General features: G+C 35.8%; 1 protein-coding gene across 2 annotated transcripts in view; it reads left to right on the forward strand.

The window, feature by feature from the left end:
* The window catches only part of LOC138325585 (muscle, skeletal receptor tyrosine protein kinase-like), a 71,461-nt gene that overhangs the window by 33,233 nt on the left and 25,570 nt on the right, over window positions 1-12,658 (forward strand). Inside the window, exons 3-5 of one of the 2 annotated variants that reach the window (XM_069271354.1) lie at window positions 909-1,036; window positions 1,796-2,006; window positions 7,331-7,364. In XM_069271354.1, coding sequence (XP_069127455.1) covers window positions 909-1,036; window positions 1,796-2,006; window positions 7,331-7,364 — 373 coding nt within the window. Of the gene's footprint in view, window positions 1-908; window positions 1,037-1,795; window positions 2,007-7,327; window positions 7,365-12,658 lie in introns of both variants that reach the window. The other variant, XM_069271353.1, reaches the window with a different exon arrangement.

Raw genomic sequence — 12,658 nt, forward strand, 5'->3', positions numbered from 1 at the left:
TGCAGGTTGGTGATTTTTCTCAAGGCACTTTGGTTTCCATTCAATAGTAGAACCTGCAACACCTTTCTCCGAGTTTTCTCCAGTTACTCCAGCTTTCCTCCACCAATCCTAGCACATCCTTAAATGAGCCTGGCTGTTGTAGGACATTAAACTAATCAACTTATAATAAAACCCTAGCTACATCGGAATATAACAGACAAATAGATTAATTTAAAGTTTGAAATAGGTGAAAGTGCGTCGACAAATCAGACAACTGAAGTTACCAGAAATATTAAGATCCTGCATTATTGAGCTATACCTATATAACTATACTGTTATCATACAGTGATCCTTACCTGTATTTCCTGGATATTTGTCAGGTATGATTAGACTATGACAGGTAACAGACATGTCCCCCCAGAAGTGGGTGTGGTACTATAGTCCTGTACAGATGTTTCAGCCATCCATCTACAGCAGCTGTCCAGGAAACAATACCTACCTGTAGAAAATGAGACTGTGATGTGACAAATTTTACACCTGAAGCTACAAAAGTCAATATTAATAAGCTTTATAACACGCTTTATGCTTTACTTTTTTCCTTTTATTTTCATATGATGACCACACCTATGATATTTTTATCTTGTAACTTATTATACCTGAGATTTTACCTTTTGATGTGACCATACCTGAGATTTTACCTTTTGATGTGACCATACCTGTCATTTTAGCTGTTGATATGACCATACCTAAAATTTTACCTTTTGGTGTGACCATACCTTTGATTTGCTTTTTTGAACCGACTGTACCTGTAATTTTACCTTTTCATGTGATTATGATTTACCTTTTGATATGACCATAATCTGACTGTACCTTTTAATTAATTGTTATCATGTCTATTGTAACCTGTAAATCTGATGTTCTATTTACAGTTCCTGCCCGGTTCATTGAGAAGGGACCACATGATCGTCATGTGAAGTTTGGTGTAGCTGTAGAACTGACCTGCATTGTAACCGGAGTACCTAAACCTACCATCAAGTGGTTCAAGAATGGCATCTGGGTACTAAATCACTCCATATTATTTTATCTAATCCACAAGTTCCTTGCAACGATCATGAATAAGAAAAAAATAAGTGTCTGCACTTTTTGTCTTGAAATTCCTGGCTGAATTTTAAATCTTGATAGAGACTTCTAAGCCACCCACATTGAGTAAGAGTTATCCCCCTTGTTATAAAAAGCCCACTGGCCTTTGAAGTGTTAATAAATAGGTGCTATCTGATGTGTGTGTTGTAAACATTATCCTTTTATCTGGAGCTGTGCATCAGGTGCACATGTACTTAAGACGACTTAATCACACCATTGGAATGTCAGACTTCTTTAATTAGATTTTATTTCAGTATTTTTCCACTGTAATTTGTGATGATTGATTAATTTGACATTGATCATGAATTTTCTCAATGATTTATGAGATGATACCTATTATACCACAGGCATTGAGGAGAGGGCATCATATATGCATAGTACGCCTATGTCTCTCCCTTCCTGTCCCATAGCATCCCATGTAATTTTAAAATGAAGCAGGATATTCTTGAAAATTTTAGTACACTTTTATTTTCCTTTTGTATTGTTTTATTTTAATTATCAAAGATGTCAATAAACCTCTTGTTATCTCATTACTTTACAATAGAACCTCTTAATCAACCTCCTTTTACCCAAAGGCCCAATTAATTTGAAGTATTTTGTTGGTCCAACCAGAGTGTTAATGATGCTGGACTGCATCTATTTTATTTAAATATGAACAAACTTTTGGTTATTTCAGTTACATAAGCCATATCCAATCGGGATGGAAATCACCTACAAGGCAAGGGCTTCGGTGGAATTTACCGGGACCGAGACTGAGTTGTCTCGACTCTGGATCGGGAACGTCACAGAGGAGGCCATCTACAACTGTACAGCAGTGAACACTCCGAAGGGACGACCGTTCCCAATCCATCGTGAGGCGAGAGTTGTTCCAATTCCTGTCAATACAGGTGAGTTTGGTATTGATTAAAGAAATAGTAAAATTAATGACATAGATATTGAATGTTTTTAATACATATGATCAAATAACTTCACCATGATATTTGGGGTGGGGGGAGTATGTGGCATTCCATGCATTCTTTCTTCTCTAGTCATGGGTTCTCCCCCCTGGTCAGACCAGCTGTTGTCTATACCTAGATCCTGCTTAGCGCTCAACTTAAACGAAGTGGGACGATTTGTTTACCTGTCGTTAGTATATCAGGTAATGTGACCAGATAAGGTGTGCTGTTTGGTGTTTTTGCCAGTGTGCTGCAGTCAGATAGCAGTGTGAAATAGGTTTTACAAGGAGACAAAACAGCAGCATACCGCAGCCCCCAAAACAGCAGCATACTGCAGCCCCCAAAACAGCAGCATACTGCAGCCTCCAAAAAAATGAGGATACCGCAACCTCCCAAAACATTAGGATACCACAGCCTCCCAAATCATCAGAATATCGCAGCAGCATACCGCAGCCTCCCAAAACAGCAGCATACCGCAGCCTCCCAAAACATTGCATACCTGGGTGACCGTCCTTAAATGACCTTACCTCTAAATAGGATGCTAATAACATCCTGTTAATTAGTGAAGTCTGGAGACATACAATGTGTTTCTGTGGACGAAAGAGATGGATAGGTTGTTTAGGGGGACATTTGTAATAAAAACATGGTCGCCTCTGATCTTTTGTCTCGTATGAGAGTGACAGTTTTGACTCCCTGTCTTACTTCAGAGAATCTACAATATAAATGACATTCTTGGAGACTTGTCAGAGTTTCTCCAGGATGATTGATATATAATTTACGTTACATGCTGAAAGTCAGCATTTCAGAAAACTAGGTAATACCATATTAATATATAGAGAAACAGGAAATAATTTTAATAAAAAAAAATTGTTTGTATTGTTATCCAAATATTTCTGATAAAACGGCTTTGTTGTTTAGGTAATACATTACATGTGTGACATGTATAAGTGTCGTCTGCTCGTGTTACCTGGATTTACGTGGGGGACAGGTATGTTGTTAAGAAAGGTCACGACTGGGTCGCTTTCCCAGCATATAAGGCATGTCAATCATCAGTATTTATATATAGCATACATGTAAATTATATTGTTATCACTGTCATTGTGGAACATATAAACTCACAAATTCTTATGGCAAGGAATTTTAAAAGATAACAAGAATTTATTTTTATGTATACTCCTCCAGACTATTATCACCAGTAAAAAATTGATGTGTAAAAAGGATTGTATAAAAAGTAAATAATGCAAATATCACAAGAATTTGAGGTATTTAAAATAGCATATGTTGATGATTGAATGCCATTTGACTGGCCATTAAACAGTGGATAAGGGAGCCTCGAGGCTGACTGTTTAATTTCTGTATAATGTAGTCACACCTAACTGGCCAAGGAATGCTCCGATACCTGTTTGTATTGTCAACATCACTCGGTCATGATACGATGTACTGGGGCAATAGTCAGTAACAGTTCTACAATAGTAAAGACATTAATATGGCCTAGTAATAGATGGAGTTATGTAGGCGATAAATCAGTAACTAATATCTATTTGCAATATAGAGCCTGCTGCCAGACTAGGCTTCCCTGATCCCCCAAATTTTAGACAGATGCCCTTGATAGATGCTCTACAAATTCAGATGCAGTTGAATGACTTTTTTTTACAGTAAATCATAGAAATCTGCCTGACATTTTTAATATCAAAACTCCAAAATATTTATTCTTTAGTCATTACCATTCATTTTTATCCAGTTCTTGTACATGATTTCCTAACTCTGTCCTAACGCAGTATGATCCTGACCTGAAGATATTCAAATTGCAAATATTGATCATCAATTTTTGTAGCTACATTATAGATACAAATAAAAATGATATGATCAAGCCATGACTTATGAAACAAAAAACCTTCCAGGCCAAATTGGGATTCAAACATTCAGACCTTATTCTAATTTAACAAAACATTTGAGCAAAAAAAGTGTAGACAGTATTGGAGGTAGGCAGGATTATTATGCAGAGAAATCATCAGCAAACAAAGGTGTCAGAATTCAGGGGAGATAATCACAATTCCTGATTTACATATATAATCATAAATATAAATTCAAGGGGAGATAAGTATAATTAAGGGGAGATAATAGGAATTCATAGGAGATTATTGTACCGGTATACAATTAAGATAATTCAAAGAAAGAAGGTCATTGTGGGGATTGATAGTTATAGCTAATGCAATTGTACCTGTAACCATGTTAATACATATGGTTTGTTATCTGTCATTGTGTGTCCTACTGAAGTTCTTTTGACATTTTGATTGAAATCCATATCAGAATTTTATACAGTAATCCTTCCTTTAGCACAAATACATTAAACTTGGTGTAATATAGCAAATGGTTCCAATATTTGATTAAAAACTAGTTCCTATGTTGAGATAACAGTTTAAATTGCTATCCCTACAGTCAATATAGAACTTTGACAAACATACGACACAACACTGCAGAAAACAGCTGGAGGCTCTGGTACGGGACCCATAAAACTCAGCCCAATCCTCACCCAACTGTGCATAGAGAATGATTATACTGAATAAGTCATACTGATAAGATCATTCAATATCAATACTGATCCTACAATATCTTAATAATATAAATACTCTATGATCCTTGACTCTGTGTATTATTAGACCACTGTGCCATAAGGTCCCCTCTGGCCCCTGCTTTTCCGCCAGTTTGACCAACGGTCAAGTACATGTGGACATTTAAACATTTCATTTTAACTATATATAAAAACATATCCCTAGGACATTGTTGTGTATAAATAAATAACATATGACTCAAACGAGGATTTATTTCAACTGAACAGCTACATGTATGTTCATGCTGCCAAAAGTGAAGCCATTTTGGGTGTTGTGTGGATTGCGTGAAATAAGAAGAGATAAATTGAGTTTTTTCCTTGGATAATTACCCGGATAGGTCGTGATCTTGTGAAATGTAATCCTGCCTGGGATAAAAGGCTTTAGTTTCTACCATGTGATAACGTAATTAGGTGTACCTAAATTAGTGGATTTATGTTGAATGTTGTGGACAGCTGCATAACTGCATAAGACGTGGATGATTTTTGAAGAGTTGTACATGCGGAATACAATTTGACACCTGCTTCGCGTTTGATTCTCTCTTGATGGAACTTACTCATGGACTTTATTAGACTGGATATATGAAAGCAGAGAACCTTAAACTTATATAGGAATTATTTTGTATTAGTCTAATTTTATCATTATGTTGAACTCTTTAACTTTGGAGATTCTTTCTTAGAGATACAGAACTGTCACTGAGAAGATTGAATTGGTTACTAGGGAGATTCAGAATTTTTGTAAGGAGATTCAGAACTTTGTCACAAAGAAGATATATAAAACATCGCCTTATAGGAGATGTAATTGCCTTATAGGAGATGTAATTGATTTACTAGTGAGATACAGAATTGGTTACTATGGAAACACAGAATTTTGTTACTGAGTTTGTTTAGATTGTTTTATACATTGGGACTAATATTTCTGACAAGGGTCAATGTGCCAAGAAACCTTCCTAAAAAGACTTATACTATATAGATAAAAGTGACCGATTGGAGTTTTATCATATAAAGGTTTTAAATTATACACTTGAACAAAGTATTCCTTGTATCAATCTTGTTGTGGAGTTAAAAACGGTTACATTTGCCTCAAGTATATCAGATAAGACACAATTCTCGAGGTATTGATAAACACAGAACCAGTACCATAAGGAACTCCATTGAGAAGACAGGCACTGGATACAGTTATTTACTGTTTTATCAGCCGTTATTTCCTCTCCGAATATTGGGATGGATATTTACTGATTACAGTGATAACCTGTTTGGTATTTCCCACATGTATTTTAGCATGAATCACATTGAGGTGGGTTTGAATAGAAATACATAGATATTTGTGTAGGATATAGTTTTTTGATGCCCTGCTGTGCGAGTGCTTGAATCCATAGGAGATATTTTGTAGTGGAAGTTACTCTGAAATCTCCGGGATAGATGAAGCTGATATTATCAGTATTGCCTCAGCAGCCCACATAGATACTGATGACATGTGCGATGTTTATTTTGCTTCAGAGTCTTTGAGGCTAAGTGTAGCCCCCATCGTTTACTCAGCCTAGGATATAGAGATATGGGTCAGATATCAAATTTTTGATGAAACTTTTGGGAGATTAGCAGGATACTAATGACTGGCTGAGAACAGCAGATAAAGTGTATAGGCAACACCACCACAAATATATAACATCTCCTAGCAACATCCGAGGGCAGGCCGTACTGGAGAGACACTTCTCTGAGACTTGTAGTAAAAAAGTTTTGGATTTAAATACCACTTCTCAATTAAGATAAAACAAATAGTGAGTTCAGTGTGTATAGCGTGACAGCTGCGGAGAGTATTTTTTCACGACAGAGGTTCTCATTTGCTCTGAGACAGCCATCCTGCTGGTACTGTAGTAGATAGAGGCAGCAGACAGCTGTATATCTCTAACTCTTGTATGTACACACAGGATTTACTCTGTCAACAACCTGTAAGGAGTTTCTCCATGAAAATCAAATTTTTCCTAATTCTGTATAAATATTGAACCAAGCTTCAAATTCTCACTTCAATTTGTTCCTAAATTTCTAAGGACAATTTACCAAAGTGAGGCTACAGGATTGGTGATGATATAACTTGTCTTTATTGTACGATTTATTTTCGGGTTGTACAAAGAGCTCAGCTGGGTGAAAGTGTTTTCACAGAAATTTTCAAAGGAATATGTCTCTGGTTAGAGGACTTACATCATAAGTCTTGCAGAAAATCGGGGATTTGAATTTTAAGAGCCAATTGTGATGGCATCCATGTGAATCTGGGAGTAAAATAAAAGCAGACAGCATCAATGGACAACCTGTGTGCTAACTAGGAAGGGCTGGCACCACTTAACTTCTAAAACACTTGTTCCTAAGGTTATAAAAGCGTTTCCTTGCAGACACACACACGGACTAATCTCTTGCAGCTGATGTAAGGGGTGTCAGAGGGACGTTACAGCCCAGGAGGGACAGATACAGCCCCATAGAGACATCATTACCCTGTGTGTTAATCATTACAAGAGAAAAATTGATTGAAAGTGTTGTTGTATTTTGTGATTCGTCATGGAGGTGAAACATGGTCATCATCTCCTGACAATGAACATTTTATTTAGACTTTTAAAGACAAATTTTGTGGTTTGGATGGTGCTAATTCTGGAATTATTATCTTTTTCTTCAGTAGACGTCCAAGCAGGAACAGCCAAGCCACCACAAGGGTGAGTTACATTTTATTTAATTTTATACCCTAATATTTTACATAGGATCTTCCTATACTTTGATCTAGACTATTCCATATCATAAATAAGGTAAGTATAGGACACCATCATTTAATGAACTGACAGCTGTGACATTTGATGTTTGGAATCAATGCTTTCTATCTCTGCTTTATAACAGTCCCAACATAAAGCTGTCAAGATGGTTTTGGTATAAAAATGATAATACCAGCACTGATTTGAAATTGATAGTTGAATTTAGAAACATAAATTTGCTATCTGTATTTCTCTAAAAATTCAAATCCTGATGGTAGGCAAATGGCTTCAATCAACATATTGAGAAGATATTTGAAACATTAATTATGATTTAAAAACATCTTTGTCTTGTAGCAATAGAAAATCTATTAATTATAATTTTGTCGGTAGATACTGTTAAATACTGTTGCTTTTGAAATTACACTTGTCTAGAAACAGGATAATCTTTTTATCTTCTTAGATAATAAGCCAGACTGTCCAATAATGCAGAGCAGATAAAACAGTTCATATAAAAATTATTGAATAATATCCGAAAATTAATTCCTTATACATCTGTTTTAGCAGATTAAAGTGTTTGATTGAAGAGTTTTTTGCCCTTTGATTAAGGGTATGGCTCTCCATTTTTTTTTAAACTGAGAAACTACATAATGATTTCCCTGATGTTGAACTGAAATTGAGTAATAGTTTGTGGAGATGCTACATCTGTATCAGTTTAAATATTGATACATCTCTGATAGATATAAGCGTCAAATAGGATAGGATTGATAATTTTGTGCGGTGGTTCAATTATGATACTTATACATGTGTTGAACTTGTTCTCTAGCGGATATCAATTTGACCTAACTCTGATCCAAAACTGGTACCTTCATGCTAATATGGAATATTATGCCTCATACTTATATGAAATACTCACAGATGCTTTATACCTTAATTATGCCAATATAAGCCAGATATGAAACTTAAATATACCCTTTGAAAATATGACACATTCACAAGCCTTGAACTTTTGCTTTTCCTTTTTCAGTACTTTTTATTCACATTCATTGTCTTTTAACACTATCTAGTTTTTGAACATATTTTATTTATGGGATCTAACCCAACACAAACTTAGCACTTTCATAGACTTGTAACCATCATTTTCAGGACAATTTTATGTTCATGGGTCTGTAAACATCATGTTCTATTCACTTTGCGTTCATAACCCTGTGAACACTAAAACCACTTTCCTAGTTTACTACATAACCCCACCATCTGTACATTTTTCTTTACACATCACATTAGTTAAATTTATAGATCTGTACTTTTGGTATTCAAATCTACATGATTTATGGGTAATTTGTCTTCAGCGACAAACCACTGTGAATACTTCACGATTGATAATAATTGTAACTTTGGAAAATTAGATTTCATCTCATAATTTCTTTGAAATTTTTATGATGTCATCTTAAAATGTTATGGAAAGTGTTTCGTGTTGTAATGAGGTGACGTTACGACAGTATCAGAAGCAAAACTAGCAGGGATGTTAGATTTATCAGATGAAAATTATACCTAGATATGTACTCTAATGCATTAAATCTTGGAGAAATCTTGGTACAGATCGATAAAACCAGCTCCGGTGTATTGACTTGGTTTTAAACGCAAATTAACAACCAACACTCAGACCAGTACAGCGACATACAGATAGCATTGTTAATGTCTCAATAACATTTATTTCTTGTTAAATGATGAACTGCGTAGTTTAAACCAATTATTAACTTGTTAACTTGGTATTCAGCTGCTACACAATACGTAGAAATTGAAGTGGAATTCAGGATTAAAAAAAACTGGAATTTCATAATTACATTTAATGTGTTTTTTTTTTATTTGATGGCCATCAGGCGGGGGGCTGTGTACCGAGACCTAAGATATGTATCTCCCCGCCTTACATACATACTGTACATCCCAGCCACCATGCGAGAACATTCGTGGGAAAAGTCATGGCTGTTTGGCCCTTTGGTTCAGTCTCCTTGGGAAACTAAAGGTGTCTATGATTCTTGTTTTTTGTCATGTTTGACATCTAAAAAAAACATGGCTAGCCCCTAATGGAAATGGGCTCAAGTAGTCAGGGTGCTGGTTCTCTCATTAAGGGGGTTTGGGTTCTAGAGAGTGGGAAAGGGGAAATAATCAAGTAGTAAATTGAGTGAAGAATTTTTTTGCAATAGTTTTTGGGAATAACCTTAATGAATAAACTATTTTTTTGTTTTGTCTTGGCAATATTATAAAAATTCATTGAATATTATTTTTTCTAATGACTGATTTAATTTGATGAATCATTTCATTTATCTGGTTTTAGAAAAGATGGCAGCTTGCATTGGCTACTCTATTTACTTAGTTCCGGTTGTGGCTATAAGATATGCAAAATAGATATTTTAAAATCAAATGAGCTGACTATGAAAACATATGTGTGTACATGATGCATCGTAATGTGGCAGATTGACAATGTTCTTACGAAGCAATGCATCTCAATTTGGCAGATAGTTAGAGAGCCCATTGATAAGTCATGTAATGTAGTGTATAAGATTGTACTGGAGGACCTTCAGTAGAACCAGGGATACCTGAGGTATTACGTAGGCCTGAATATCATTGATATGTGACAGAGCGTCATCACCAGAGCATCCATTCTTATAGCATACACAATTAAGTATGATGTAACTGGTAATGATTCCACAGCATGACACTAAAAGATGAACAGATTACACGATGATTAGTTGTAGGCCATTGAAGAACATTGTGTATGCCCTGCACTTTCTCTGGGTATTTGATTTAGTGTTGTTGTAACAGCACCCTGTAATGTGAATGATCACAGTTCTAGCTTTCTTTTGGATTTTCATTTTTATCTTAATAATCATCTTTAAACTGTAATGGACACATTTTTATATCTAAAGTGTTTACCACTTTCCTTTGAAGATGGTTGGTATATCAAATGCAGACAGAATAGATTGAATACATAAATTTCCTTATTGATCTCATGATTTACTCTTTTCTTCATCACATGGCTAGTGTCTTATCACATGATTACACCTCCTCCATCTCATGATTGTCTCCATCCGTCATTTAATCACCTTATTTGTCACATGATCAAACTTTTCTGTCACATGATCACCTTTTCTACCACATGATAAATTTTTCCTATCACATGATCACTCTCTCTATCAAATTATCAACTTTTCCTGTCACATGATCACTATCGCCATCACATGATTAACTTTTCCTGTCACATGATCACCTTCTCTATCACATGATCACCTTCTGCATCACATGATCACTTCCTTGATGACCTAGTTGACATATTGTGTCTGCCATCCTCAGACTTCTGTTCCCAAAATTAGAATGGTATGCAAAAGGAATGTTAAAAACTGCAGCACTTATCTGGAATATATACCTTACACAAACAACATTTGTACCATCTCTCCAAAACATATCATTTTCTTGAAGACAAGGGTCACTTAATTAAAATTAAGTATATACATCATCTCACTTCAAATGTACATGTCTGCTTTGTAGATAACACCTGTAGGTAATATGGGGGAGGAGGTATTAGGGAAGGAAGGGGGTGGGGGATGAGGGTGGGGGTGGGGGATGATTATCTGACATGCCTGCAGAGGTGCACGGCATGTACACTTATTGCAGACAAGGGGGAAACAGTTACAGACTGATTGGAAACATTTGGCTACCAGTTACAACAAACTAAAATAAAACAGATCACAACCCCAGACTAAGAATGGTTGTTAACAGGTGTGAGGTATAGGGATATAGGAGCCCTAGTCTCCGTCAGGGATGGTTATTTATACAAAAAGACAAGGCTGATGTTTTAGGATCAGAGCAAACTCCAAAATATACTTAAAAACATTTAGACAGTCTGAATGTTTATTTTATACCAGAAGTTGATAGATGTTAATGATAATAGCATTAGGTGGCTATCATTCAAATTATCTGTTTTAGTGAACTTGTTTACTCTTCCATTTCCTTTTCCAATATTAGCATAACTGTTTAAGTTCTAGATTTGTTTTGAATTAAATTTTTTTTCAAAAGATATATTTCTATATTTTTTAATTTGATGCAAATTTATGAATATATTTAACCACATTAAATCAGGCATTTAAATATAAATAACTGATTTACATCAAGTATCTGCCAATAATCTTAAATAATATCATTTAAAATAAAATATTGGTTTTACATATTTATTGACAAAAAATATGACACATCACTAAAGTTATGACTAATATATCCTGTAATTACAGATAATGTCAGAACGTTTTATCAAAACAACAGCAACAGACTAGAAAGTTCCGGATCTGCTTCAATCAAAATATTAAACTATTAGTGAACTGATGTGATAAGAATGCCTATCACGCTGCATGTCACAACATTCGTTTGATAACTGTGTAAAAATTAAATGTCACTTGATGGCGTCACTAGTGTAAAGAGATTTAGGAATTATATGTGTTCCGGAATGCATCCAAGCATGTTTTAGGACACAGAACAGGATGTGAGCTGGGAAATCATGCCTTGGCACATCTCAAGTTGTAAAATATTGGCAGATGGAGGTATATGCATATTATACCTCAAAGCATGTCATTTTGTTTACTGTCGGATTGTCATAGTTTTTGTATGGTGCAGTGGGGAGGGGAGGGTTATGGGGGCAGAGGGGATGGGAAGAGAGGGGCGATGGGGAGGGATTATGGGGAAGAGGGATGGAGAGAAGGGGATGAGAGGGGTTATGGGGGAGAGGGATGAAGAGAAGGGTAGGAGAGGGGTTATGGGGGAGAGGGATGGAGAAAAGGGGAGGAGAGTGAATGGGAAGGGAAGCAGGAAAATAGGGAGGGAGAGGGGAGGAGCAGAATGAAGGGCAGGTGGAAAGAGAGGAGGAAGGAGGTGAAGGAGGAAAATGGGGAAGAAGAGGGGGTTTGAACAATAAAAGAAGAGGGGGTTTGAACAATAAATAAGGATTGCAGCAGAAACATGGCTTGATTTCCAGAGTTACAAAACACTATATTTATCTTGTGATGTGATGTTGTGCTGGTTGCACTTGTGATAGGCATGGTAACACTAGTAATGCTTGGTGAGATAAAAAGTCTCCTCTGTCGTCTGCTTCCACTCCAAGTGGACCACAGTATAATGGTTACTTAGGCTAAGTCCTTGGTGTAAAAGTTTGAAGTGTTGTTTGTCTGGTATTCGGTATCAGTTAACATTAATTGTACACCAGTGCTGAAATGAAT

The sequence above is a fragment of the Argopecten irradians genome, chromosome 6 (genome assembly GCF_041381155.1).
Source record: "Argopecten irradians isolate NY chromosome 6, Ai_NY, whole genome shotgun sequence".
Taxonomy (NCBI): Eukaryota; Metazoa; Mollusca; class Bivalvia; order Pectinida; family Pectinidae; genus Argopecten; species Argopecten irradians.